At 43.1% G+C, this 12,678-nt stretch overlaps 1 protein-coding gene across 3 annotated transcripts in view; it reads left to right on the top strand.

Moving 5' to 3' along the window:
• The window catches only part of LOC111146140 (senataxin), an 82,254-nt gene that overhangs the window by 55,169 nt on the left and 14,407 nt on the right, over positions 1 to 12,678 (top strand). For all 3 annotated transcript variants that reach the window (XM_022501554.1, XM_022501552.1, XM_022501553.1), the window contains 7 exons: positions 659 to 826; positions 1,373 to 1,529; positions 4,810 to 4,911; positions 5,099 to 5,214; positions 6,967 to 7,038; positions 9,929 to 10,078; positions 11,324 to 11,431. In XM_022501554.1, coding sequence (XP_022357262.1) covers positions 659 to 826; positions 1,373 to 1,529; positions 4,810 to 4,911; positions 5,099 to 5,214; positions 6,967 to 7,038; positions 9,929 to 10,078; positions 11,324 to 11,431 — 873 coding nt within the window. The remainder of the gene's footprint in view (positions 1 to 658; positions 827 to 1,372; positions 1,530 to 4,809; positions 4,912 to 5,098; positions 5,215 to 6,966; positions 7,039 to 9,928; positions 10,079 to 11,323; positions 11,432 to 12,678) is intronic.

The raw sequence follows: 12,678 nt of genomic DNA, 5'->3' as shown, positions 1-12,678 counted from the left end.
AGGTTAATAGAGTTATTTTTGCAATTAAAAGATGGATGGAGAGTTGACGGGTGAAGTTGCCATTTCACTTGGGCACGTGTTCTCCCTGTCAGAGCTGTGTATGTTCGTTCCAAGGGAGGAAGAGGAAAGTGGTGGTGTGTGGACTGCGGTTGTGTGCGAGGGATTTCCGTGCAGTATCACTCACTTTTCATCCTCCCAGGAGTGTCACATTTAATGGATGAGGAAGGCATAGGCTCAGAGAGGTTAGGAGTTTGGAGACCTAGTTTATGAGTGAAGCTGAGATTTAAACTTCGATCTGATCCAAAATCTTGGAATGTTAGGAAAGAATATCTTGGAATGTTTTTTTACTGTCTAAGTAAAGAATAAATAGGAGAAACGTACAGAACAGTTTATTGTGATCCTCTTTGTAAGAATCACAGATAAAAATGCAGTTGTAGTGGTTGTAGATGGGCTGAAGCCTACAGACACTCACAAATAACTTTCTTTATAGTAGTGAAATTGGTTCTGTCGATTAAAGATCATTTGGGGTCTTGCCTGATCATAACCAAAGCTTCTGTCTGATAAAGGCTAGAAGAAATTCAAATGGAGTTTTTCTCTTCCTCCTCTCCTGGGCCACTCTAGGAAGAGCAACTCACTCTCACTAATGTCTTTTACATAGATCACCTACTTAAGAGATTTCAACGAAGACCAGAAGAAAGCGATAGAAACTGCATATGCCATGGTCAAGCACTCTCCGTCTGTTGCCAAGATCTGTCTGATACATGGACCACCTGGAACAGGAAAATCAAAAACTATTGTTGGCCTCCTGTACCGCCTCCTGACAGAGGTAGAGCATGTGAGGGCGTCAGTGCTGGTAGCTGAGAACGTCGCTTCATGCGAGTTAACTGACACATGTAAATAACTACTACAGGTCTCTCTGCCTGCACGTCTGTGTAGCTTCTTGATACTTTGTGGAACTGGGTCCGAGAGAGGTAGCAGAAGGAGAGAAGGGTATAAAAGATCACAAAACAGAAAATGCTGTCCTGTGTGACGCTGATCTGAAGGGTTAGAATGGTGGTCTTCTGGCTTAATTATGTGTCATGTCTAATGCCAAGAAACTGGAATGTATTCCAGGGCTACATTTTGGTTGGATTGAGTATGCAGTAAAGTAAGTGGATAGTGAGGTGAGGCTCAGAGAAGCCATGATAAAATGTCCTTCTAGAGTCATCTCAGTGTCAGGCTAAGCTGTAGGTGCTGTTACTTACTTTTAAGTGTTTATAAGGGGAACTCTCGAATGTATGTGGAAGTAGAAGAAAACTGGAAAACTCTGTAATAGAGCTCATCAGTATCTTTTGTCTGTCTGTCTGTTTGGCGTGTGTGTGTCAAATTGTAGAACCAGAGGAAGGGGCATTCAGATGAAAACTCCAATGCCAAAATCAAACAAAACCGTGTCCTTGTGTGTGCGCCTTCCAACGCGGCTGTTGATGAACTTATGAAAAAAATCATCCTCGAATTTAAAGAAAAATGTAAAGACAAGAAGAATCCTTTGGGTATGATACTTACATGGCTTTTCATTTGTTTTTGGTTTTGTTCTCAGCGTTTAGCGTTGGCAGCTTTGGATGCCAGAGGGCAAGCCAGTTCTGATAATAACTTCTGCTTGGGGCCGTGGCCCATATGTACTCATCAATTCATTTAGCAAATTTTGCTGAGCATTTATTCTCTGCCAAGGCCCTGTGCTAGGTGCTGAGGTTTCAGCAGTGAAACCTTCCCAAGAGACAGTAGTGAGGAATTGGATTGGTGAGCAGTAGGAGCATAAAGCTGGACATTCCGGAAGAGCAGGGCGATGTGGCTATGTTCAGACACCTTAAAGTGGCCCTTGGTTCAGTCGTGGGAGGGTTAGGGAAGGCTCCTGGGGGAGATGATGTCTAAGATGAGACCTGGAGAAGAGCAGTTAGGGGTTAGCCATGGGAAGAATTGGTAGGGTGTGGGGAACTCTAGCAGAAGTTTCTATCAACAAAAGGACCAGAATCAAGAGATCCTCCATAGGGTACAGCTGGAATGTGATAAGCCCCACAAAGGCGGGGGTTTGGGCGTTGGTTTGCTGCCCTCTCCGGGGAGCTTCAGGCAGTGAGGGTGCGCAGGGATTCTGCTCTTTCCTTGGGGAGGCGTGTGAGTTCTGTATTGGGTTTTGACATCATGTGTACTTCACGTGCTAGGTCAAGAGTTTATAAAAACGCTGGCCTACCACAGGTAGACCTTGGAGTGAAAATGTTGGGTTGGAGGATTTCCTGCATCTTCGGTTTTCTAGATAGTGCCAAATTCTCCAAATTCTTCTCAGAAGTGGGTATAGCAGTTCACACGCCCGCAGCTCCCATGCCTCCGCAGTGCTGTGGTTTGAACGTGCCTTTCCCTGTGGGCTGAGGGAAGGCGAGGGCGCCGGCGTGTGCTGCCCGTGCAGCTGGGCCAGGATCAGGACAGGCCAGCCGGGCGTCGGGTTGGAGCTTCCATTCTGTTAGAGAAGAATTGCTGTCTTCTGGCCGTAGAAGAGAACTTGGGTCTTCTGTACCACATTTTCTTTCCACTACTTCCAGCTGTCCTGGGCGTCCTGAGAGAAATTCCTTGGACATCTCTCCATTAAGGAAGCTGTTGATTTCTGGGCTTTAGTGTTTACCCTCCTCGGGATAAAGAAGTTCCCTTGTCATTGGTTTCTGTCCTGAAGGGCTGTTGAGATTTATTGCATGCATTTTTCTTGTTGCATGCGTTTAAATGATAATGAAATCTTTTTCTTGAATCTGTTAATGGGGTAAATGGCAGTGTTTTTCTAATGTTAAAATATCTTCGATTCCTAGAATAAGGCCAACTTGGTCATGTATTATTATTTCTTAACACGTTGCTAGATTATTAATGTTTAATTTAGTATTTTAAAATTAGTATTCATGAATAAGGGCAGCCTGTGATTTTTCTTTGTCATATCTTTGTCTAGTTTTTATAAGACTGACTTTGAAAATGGAATTGGGGGTAATTTTTTGTTTATTCTTTGCAATGTTTTATATACGACCGAGATCATCCATTCCTTGAAGATTAATTTGTTTTTGGTGGTGCTTTGTTTGTTGCTCTTTGTTTATTGACAGATGGGTAAGTTTTAATCTACTGTCTGAATGTCTTAACTATTAAAGTTCTATTTGGGTATCTGTATTTTAGTGAGTTTGGCTAATTTGTTGTTTTTCAAGAAAAATCAACACTCCTCGTAGGTTTTTAAGTATATTGGCATAAAGTTGCTCATTGTATTCTCACTTTAAAACTCTCAACTGTATTTTGATTGGGTCATCTTTGTCATTCCCTGAATTCTATATTTAGTCCCTAAATCCACATGTGGCATGGGCCTAGGGTTAGAAATTCCTGGAAGAGAACTTAGTTTTTCCCAGCTAAGCCCAGGCATAGATAGATTCATTTCCTTTTTTATCCTCCCACCTCTTCCCAGGCCCTTTCCCTTTCCATTGGGCTTTAAAATCCAGGCCTCCATTATAGAGTTCCCGTGTCTTCACTGGAATGGTAGTTTTGCCAGTGTAGACATTTGTCAAACTCTGTAGGACTAAAGATTTTGAAGCATCTGCATTTTATTGAATGTACAGTAAAAAAAAAAAAAAAAAAAAAAAAAAAAAGATTCTGAGCACCTAGACAGTGCCAGCCCTGACTCCTCCTGCTCCCCTGGGGAAGCCTCAGCAGCCTGTGGACTTTCAACTCTGGTTTTGAGTTTTCTCTCTCTGTTTTTGGCCCCTAGGAATTTCTCTTCCATTTCTGTGAGCTTACCCCGCAGTTTGAAGGAGTCTGTTTTAATTTATGGAGCATTTCTAGATATTTATAGGAGGGGAGTGTCTAGGTAATTACGTTTACCTTTCTCATGGAAACACAAGTAAGTTAGCAGTTTTGAAACCTTCAAGTAAATGTTGACCAGAGAAGGTGGCTTCAAATTTAGAAGATTGAGCTGAACTAGAAACAAAAATATGTTGTAGACAGCTGCTTAGTAAGTCATTCATTCTCAGTACACATTGACTGTACTTCCTGCCGGCCGCTGTCATAGCCAGTGACCGCAACAAAACCCTATTCCGGGGAGGGAGATTGGCAATAAATAAGTATGTGATCTGTCAGACTGGGATAAGTGCTGATTGCTGTAATTTAGCCCAGTGATGGAGTCAGAGATGTTTAGCTTAAATAACACACCAAATACGGCGACCTAAAATAAAGGTGTGGTTAGCTGCCACTTCTGTGACATTTCCACTGTTTGCAGTTATCTGCTCCACAATTTCCAGCCCCTTGTGTCCCTTAGATTCTGGAGCAGCAGCATGATGTGGAATAGAGTTTCAAAAACTTTGCTGTGACTGCTCCACAGAAAAGGATTTGATAGTAAAATATCCTGTCTTGGGAATTCAAGTATGTATTCATAAAGGAAAGTCTTTATATATATGATATATCCTGTGGTTAAGAAATCTGTCTTACTTAACTCCCCTTCCCCAAATGTACTTTACAGTGGAATAGTGTTCAGAACATAGTTTGAGAAATGTTGGTATAATTGAATCTCAACTTCATAATGTCCTGTTTATGCAACCTCTGTAGCTTTTATTGGGTGGAAATGGTAAGTACTCCCCCTGTAGGGTGATTGTGAATATCTAAAGTGTATGAAGCCTCTAGTGTAGTTTCAGGTGTGGAGTTCATGATAGTTAATGTTGGTTCCCTTCCCTGATTGTTAATATGCTTGCTGAGAAATAGATACTACACGTGGAAATTGGCAGTGTCCTTATTAATCTCTAAGTATGATGTTTTTATCAACAGGAAACTGTGGAGATATAAATTTAGTACGTCTCGGTCCAGAAAAGTCTATTAATAATGAGGTCCTAAAATTCAGTTTGGATAGCCAAGTTAACCACAGAATGAGTAAGTACCATTAAGGCACAAACTAACATTACTTCTGTTTCCTTTTATGTGATAGGTAATGTGTTGGCCATTAAAGGTAATTTGGAGAAACTCAAAATAGCCTTGCTTTGAGAACTAGTTTTTCTTCTCATTGTGTATGCATATGTGTATATTTATGAGAATTGTCATATCATTCTTTTTTTTTTAGAAAAAGACTTACCTTCTCATGTTCAGGAAATGCATAGAAGAAAGGAATTTCTAGATCGTCAACTAGATGAGCTTTCCCGCCAGCGTGCTTTATGCCGAGGTGGAAGGGAAATGCAGGTACCTAAACATTTCTTGATGAGTATTTTTTAATAGCTGATAAGTACAGAAGCTAGTGATGAGTATTTGATACCATTGTTTTATTGTGGGATAGCATAATTTGTGTATAAAGATGTATACAAAAGCGATATGCCTTATATTAGGGATTAAAAAGCTCTCTAGAAAGGAAAGGTAGAAATAATTTAAACTTTGCAGGCCATATGGTCTCTGTTTCAGCTACTCAGCTCTGTTGTAACATAAAAGTAGTGATAGATAATACATAAGCAAATGGATGTGGCTATGTTCCAATAAAACTTTATTTATAAAAACAGATGGTGAGCTGAATTTGGCCCACAGGCTGTAGTTTGCTGTTGTCTGGCTTGTATTAAAGCTGTAGTGAATTTATTAGATATGTTTCAGTTGCAGGTTAAACCCAAGTTAGACAGAAAGGGAATTGACCCACTCATATACCTAGGAACTCTGGGAGGGATTAGCTTCAGCATGGCTGGTCCAGAGGCTCAGATGCCATTTTTCCATGCCTTGAGTATTCTGTGTGTCAGGCATTTCTCATCTTGCAGAAGACAAGTGCCAGCATTTGTGTGTGCCACCGCCCCAGCTTAGAAAACCCAGGGGAGGGGTACCTGGGTAGCTCAGTCAGCTAAGCATCCGACTCTTGATTTTGGTTTGTGGGATTGAGCCTGCGTTGGGCTCTGCGCTCACCAGGGAGTCTGCTTTCTCTCCTCCCTCTGCCTCCCCACTCCCCCGCTGCCCACACTGTTTCTCTCTCTCTCTCAAATAAATCTTAAGAAAGAAAGAAGGGAAGAAAACCCATACGAAGGGAAGGGGCTGCTTTCCCCACGATCCGTGTCAGTGATATGGCGGGTGTCTGATTAGTCCCTGGGTGTGCACACAGGTCTGATCCCTGATTATAAGGGAATGTGAGCCATAGTTTACCAGGCCTGTGTTCTATGCCCATCACTATGGCTAGAGGAATGACTGGGTTGTGATGAATAACCTGTTTGAACCACCCAGAAATTAATGGAGGAGTGAGCCCCAGGGGTTAGACTGCTCAGTAGACAGAAGTAGCACACACGGGACGCACTGGGCAGAACAGCGTCTCACACAGTGTTAAGGCTTGTTCTCAGACTACGCTTAAGTGGCGCTCAGGGTGCCAGACCCTAGAGAAACTGAATTAGATACATTCATTATGCTCAGTCCTGCAGGAAGTACACGTCCCTCCTCCAGGGGCCACACAGGGAAGTCAAGGCAGAGTGTGGACAGAGAGGCAGGACCTGGGGTGTGTGTCTTCGTTAGGGTCTATGGAGGGAGTGCTTTCTGGGTCCTGGGCTAGGGCCATGTTGGGCCACTCGGACCAAAAGAGTAGGGCTTGGATAAGCTGCATGGGCGCACATCAGGCACACAAGCACTGGAGGCAGTGGGGACTGCTGGTCACGAGGGCAGTGCTGTTGGGGCTTCCATTTGCAGGGATTCTGGTTGCTCTCCTGCCCGGGACCTGTGTTCTTGTGAGGGCTGGTGTCCATGGAGGGTCTCTGCAGGCTGCCTGGCTGGACGGTGTGCATGTGGGCCAGTGTGAGCCAGTGTGGCCCGAGGCACAGCCGGAGTGTCAGGACTCCCGGGGAAGAGAGAAGGAACTGGGTGAAGAGCGAGCCTCTCTTGGGCAGATTAGTGTCACCTGAAAGGCAAGACAGTCAGCTGGAAAGCATTTGAAAATGCTCATTTTAACTTTAATGATTGCATTCTCACTTTTTCCAGAGGCAAGAATTAGATGAAGAAATTGCAAAAGTTTCAAAAGAGAGGCAAGAACTAGCTTCTAAAATTAAAGAGGTAAGTGGTTCACCTGTAGCATTTTCCACGTTTTTCTCTCTTTCTCTTTATTATGAATTATTTCACACAACTGATGGGCTCTTCTCAATTACATTTAAAAATCTATTTATCATGGGGCACCTGGGCAGCTCAGTGGGTTTAAGCCTCTGCCTTTGGCTCAGGTCCTGGTCTCAGGGTCCTGGAATCGAGCCCCACATCGGGCTTTCTGCTCAGCAGGGACCCTGCTTCCCCCTCTTTTCTCTGCCTGCCTCTCTGCCTACTTGTGATCTCTGTCTGTCAAATGAATAAATAAAATCTTTACCCAAAAAAATTTATTATGAAAAACTTCTTTAAGTGTTAAAGTAGAGAAAATAATGCAGTTACATGTACATTTGCTTTTTTTGCTTTAGCCTAATAATTCTTACCCTCACTAAGATTTCTAAGAAAGAGGCGATTATACAGAGTAATCTTTTCCTTTTCTAGGTCTGGGTAAGCATTAAGCTCCGTTGTTAGGTGCTCCCCACGCCGTGCCGCTGCAAAGTTGGTTATGATAACTGTCATAGATGAATAATTAGCGAAAGTAGATTTGAAGATGTTTTCCCTGTTAAAAAGAAAATAAAATTAGTGCCCACCCAGGGACACCAAAAAAAGAAGGGGAAAAAAAAGGAAAATCACATGTCTGGATTCAAGTAGAGTGACACTGGCTGGGGATTTGGCAAAAAAGAGTACAAACAAGTGTTCTACAGTTCTTGACTGGAAGTATTAACTTATATTTGTTTTTGATCATAAGAATCCTATAGTGTGTGTAACTTCTGCTCCAGTATTCTTTGGATGTAAAAATATCATCAAGGGGCAGCTGGCTGGCTCAGTCAGTGGAGCATGTAACTCCATGTTGTGAGTTTGTGAGTTTGAGCCCCACATTGAGCATAGAACTTATTTAAAAATAAAATCTTTTTTTTTTTTTTTAAGATTTTATTTATTTGACAGAGAGATCACAAGTAGGCAGAGAGGTAGGCAGAGAGAGCAAGGGAAGCAGACTCCCCACAGAGCAGAGAGACACATGTGGGACTCGATCCCAGGACCCTGAGATCATGACCAGAGCCAAAGGCAGAGGCTTAACCCACTGAGCCACCCAGGCGTCCTTAAAAATAAAATCTTAAAAAAAAAAAGCAAAATTTTGATTGATCAAAGCAAGGATGAGCCAGGTATATATTGTCATAACCAGATTGCGGCCCTAATAAACCAGTGGGGGTCAGGGAGAGCAGGTTCTAGCAACTGGTGACGTGATTAGTATTTTTTTTTTTTTTAAAGGTTTTATTTCTTTCAGAGAAAGAGTGAGTGAGAGAGAACAGAGGGGAGAGGGTCAGAGGGAGAAACACACTCTCCACTGAGCAGGGAGCCCGATGTGGGACTCGATCCCGGGACTCCCGAGGTCATGACCTAAGCCTAAATCAGTTGCCCAACCAGTTGAGCCACCCAGGAGCCTGATGTTATTAGTATTTTTTTTTTAATTTAATTTATTTATTTGACAGACAGAGATCACAAGTAGGTAGAGAGGCAGGTAGAGAGAGAGTAGGAAGCAGGCTCCCTGCTGAGCAGAGAGCCCAATGCGGGGCTCGATCCCAGAACCCTGAGATCATGACCTGAGCCAAAGGCAGAGGCTTAACCCACTGAGCCACCCAGGTGCTCCGTTATTAGTATTTTTGAGCTGAAATTTTTCTCTTGAATGTATTTCCCTTCCTGGTAGAGCTAAATAAGTGACAGCTGAACTTAATTCATATTTCCATTAGCTGTTGGTTCATTTAAATAAAAAGTTATGTGGAAAGATTTTTATTAAATTGTAAACTGAGCCCAAAATTACTTCTCAAATTTAAGGCTGAAGTCTGTATTTATTGAAGTCTGTTTTTGCATATACGGTGGGTTTGCTGCTCGTCACCTTGTTCTGTGGCCCACGGAATTCATCCTACTTGGCACTTTTCCTCAAAAGGTGGCTGAGAGGAGAGGTGTGTGTCAGTGCGTTCACATGTGCCCCTGGGAGGGCCATGGTTGCCACCATCTCCGTGACGCTTCCACACGTGGTTGGCAGTCCACGTCTCTGGTTGACCAGATGTGCAGGGATGAGCCCCTGTTCATAAGTTGGAACGGGCTCACCGAGTCTGATGAGAATACTGGGTTATCAGCTTGGATCCTAAATGGGACACGCACTGCCCTGCACTGTGACTCGGTCCGTGCAGCGGTGGCGGACTGAGGAGGGCTTTCTTAACGCGTGAGCACAGAGCTCCTCCTCTTCACAGGCGGCGGTGTTGGTACAAGCCTTTGTAAAAGAAGGAACAACGTTGTGTACTTAAAAACTGACAGAAAAATGTGTATTCAAGCTGAGTTCTGACCCTAGTTTAACTCCGATAATTGCTTCACAACTATCTCTACGCGTTCTGTACCTGCCCACGTACATCTGCTGTAAGAATTATAATTTGCTTTGACCAAATCAAGCCTGAATAAATTTTTCCTAATGAGCTTTAACTCCTGTTGTGAGCTTAGACTGCACTGCAGTGCACAGTGTTGTCTCTGGTGGTTTCTTGAGCGTTTGTGCCATTTTCTAGATTTGAGGTTCCTGGGACCTCTGTGCTCACTAAATTTTTTTTTTTTTTTTAAGATTTTATTTATTTATTTGACGGAGATCACAAGCAGGCAGAGAGAGAGGAGGAAGCAGGCTCCCTGCTGAGGACCCAGGACCCTGAGATCATGACCTGAGCCGAAGGCAGCGGCTTAACCCACTGAGCCACCCAGGCGCCCCTCACTAAATATTTTTATTGTATAATAAATGGTGGATGTTTTACAGTAAAAACGGGCCTACCATAAGCAAGAATTTATATACGGTGAAATATTGATTCTTCTTTATTTGTTATCTTAGGTTCAAGGGCGCCCACAAAAAACACAGAGCATCATCATCTTGGAGTCCCATGTCATCTGCTGCACACTGAGCACGAGTGGTGGCTTACTGCTCGAGTCTGCTTTTCGTGGGCAAGGGGGTGTCCCCTTCAGCTGTGTCATTGTGGATGAGGTCAGTTGGCACTCAGCAGTATGAGTTGGATGGTGCTGTGAGGGCTGAATCTTGGGGGTCTTTGCTGCTGCTGAGCTAGGGAGAGCAGGGTTCTTGTGCCGCTAGTGTTTACCTGCTGTGCTGTGTGTGTAGTCTCATGTGTTGAAATGTGTTGCTGACAGCCCCTCACAGTTAAAACGGCTTTTCCAGAATTGGGATTCTGGAATCCCTGACTGTTCAACAGAACGTTCCCAAGGAGTATCTCGCTTCTGCTTGGAATAGCCCTGGTTCCCTTTTGAAGCAGTTTTAATATAACTTTGGACAGCTCTGAGCCACAATATTTTCAGCTAACATCCTTTATCCGTAGTTCATTCATTGAGCAAGCATTTGTTGGGTACCTACTGTTTGCCAGAATGTAGAGCCAGAAGACAAAAGACGCAGAAAATGAGATACAGAGGATCAATCCAAGATCCGTTTTCACCAAACGAAAGAACAGAAACCATGGAAGTGATGAAATAATTGAAGAAAATGGCATTGAAGAGAAACTTGAGTCTTGCAGATGATGAGGCCTGCGGGAAACAAGGAAGCAAGGGGGTGGCAGGGAGAGGGGGACTCACAGCCATGCAGTTCCCTTGGGCATGTGCCCAGAAGGAACAAAGAACATAGAACTGGGGCATTACATGCCTTGCAGCTGGCGGCTGGTTCCCAAGTGGTCATGGTGCCCGAGTGGTGCTAGCTTCACAGCACCCCTGCGGTGGTGGTTCTTAATTGACTGTCGAGAGTGTTTGCTTCTTTGTTGTTTTATTTTCTAACCAAAAAAAAACAAAAAAAAACAAAACCCTTTTTTTCCCTTATTTTTCTTATTAAGTTATTTTAATCACCTGGTGCTCATCACAATAAGTATACTCAAAAATCCTTATTATTTTTTTTTTAAAGATTTTATTTATTTATTCGACAGACAAAGATCACAAGTAGAGAGGCAGGCAGAGAGAGGAGGAAGCAGGCTCCCCATGGAGCAGAGAGCCTGATGCGGGGCTCGATCCCAGGACTCTGGAATCATGACCTGAGCCGAAAGCAGAGGCTTTAACCCACTGAGCCACCCAGGCGCCCCCCCCCCCAAATCCTTATTTTTGATACTCAGTGCAGAAAGAGAAAGTGATACTTTTCTGAATGTTAGAACTTCTATGAATTAGATAAAGTGCACACGGATAAAGAAACGGCAAAGATGATTAAGAACACCTTCTCATTCTGTACTTTCTTCCCAAGGCCGGGCAGTCTTGTGAGGTTGAGACTCTCACTCCACTCATCCATCGTTGTAACAAGCTCATCCTCGTGGGAGATCCGAAACAGCTCCCTCCCACGGTCATTTCTATGGTAAGTTAGTTTCATGTTCATATTGTTTTAAAGTGGAAGGGCCTTCTTTGTTACTGTGTTTGGAAGGGTCTTTCTTGGATCATCATCTCTTACTTGGAAGGAGAAGAAGGGAATGGCTAAGAAAAGAGAACCACTGTTTGAATTTTAAGAGTAAGAGCCTGTAAAAATGTCCCTTTGTTCCTGATTGTGCTTCTGTGCACGTGTGACGTGAGCAGGGTGTGTGCCCCCAAGACCAGAAGGCAAAGGCAAGAACGACTGTGTTCTGTGTGCGGCCTGCTCATTCTTGGGGAAAGGCAGTGTGCAGCTGTTTTAAGGGCTGTATCCAATCCATTTTAGTAACATACACACCAAAACAATAATAGAAGAAAAATTTTAGAAGTTTCCTAACCTCCTGATTTATATTTAAATGTATGCAAATTTGAAAACATTATAAAGAGTACTTTAAATGTATTTTTAAGAGTACATTTCCAGTGCTAGAATTTTGTGTCCTGTCATACCAAAAAAAAAAAAAAAAAAAAAAAATGCTTCTCCTGTCCTCTGAAAGTATGGTGTCAGGAAGAGAAAAGGGGCCGTGAACCCCATTTGTGGGAGGAAACAGTCCATGCCTGGAATATGCCCGCCCCTCTCTGCTGCTCCCTCACCACAGAGAGCTCCTACTAATGCACACCAGAATCAGGACGTTTGATAGAGGGTTTGTAATCTGAATAGGTGTAGACCATGGCTTTGAATGTAATAATAGTTGAATATTTCACTGATCTGTGGATTGTTGGTACAGAGTGGTGGTTGCATAAATGACCCCAGAGAACAGATCATTTCAGAGCATTTCTGTTCAGTTGTGGAATGAAAGCCAGTGGGTTGGTTGGTTTTTTGTTTTTTGGTCTTTTTTTGTCATTACTGTGTTTTGACTTTGGATTATTGAAAATGATAATGCAGCTCTTTGACATCTGAGCACACATGCGCGACCACACTGGGCCTAGAAGCCTACCCGTCTCCGAGTGGAAACCTCGGAAGGAGTGGGGGGAAACGGTATTACTTTCTAAATCATGGGTTATTTCTATACATGATTTTAAATAGGTCTGTGTAACTAAATAAAATGTTAGTAGTAGACATTCAACAGTTTCATCTACCTCCCCAGAAGCTGATCTACTCGATAAGTTAGCCAAACCTATTTTGAATCTCTCTGGGGAAAAAGAAAAAGTAACAGTTCACTTGTAGAAAAAAACTGAGTACATCCTACAAGGTGATGC

Source organism: Enhydra lutris, unplaced genomic scaffold (assembly GCF_002288905.1).
Source record: "Enhydra lutris kenyoni isolate GAN:26980312 unplaced genomic scaffold, ASM228890v2 scaffoldscaffold13, whole genome shotgun sequence".
Lineage (NCBI taxonomy): Eukaryota > Metazoa > Chordata > Mammalia > Carnivora > Mustelidae > Enhydra > Enhydra lutris.
The sequence above is the reverse complement of the archived record's forward strand: the minus strand, read 5'-3'. Positions and strand labels throughout refer to the sequence as shown.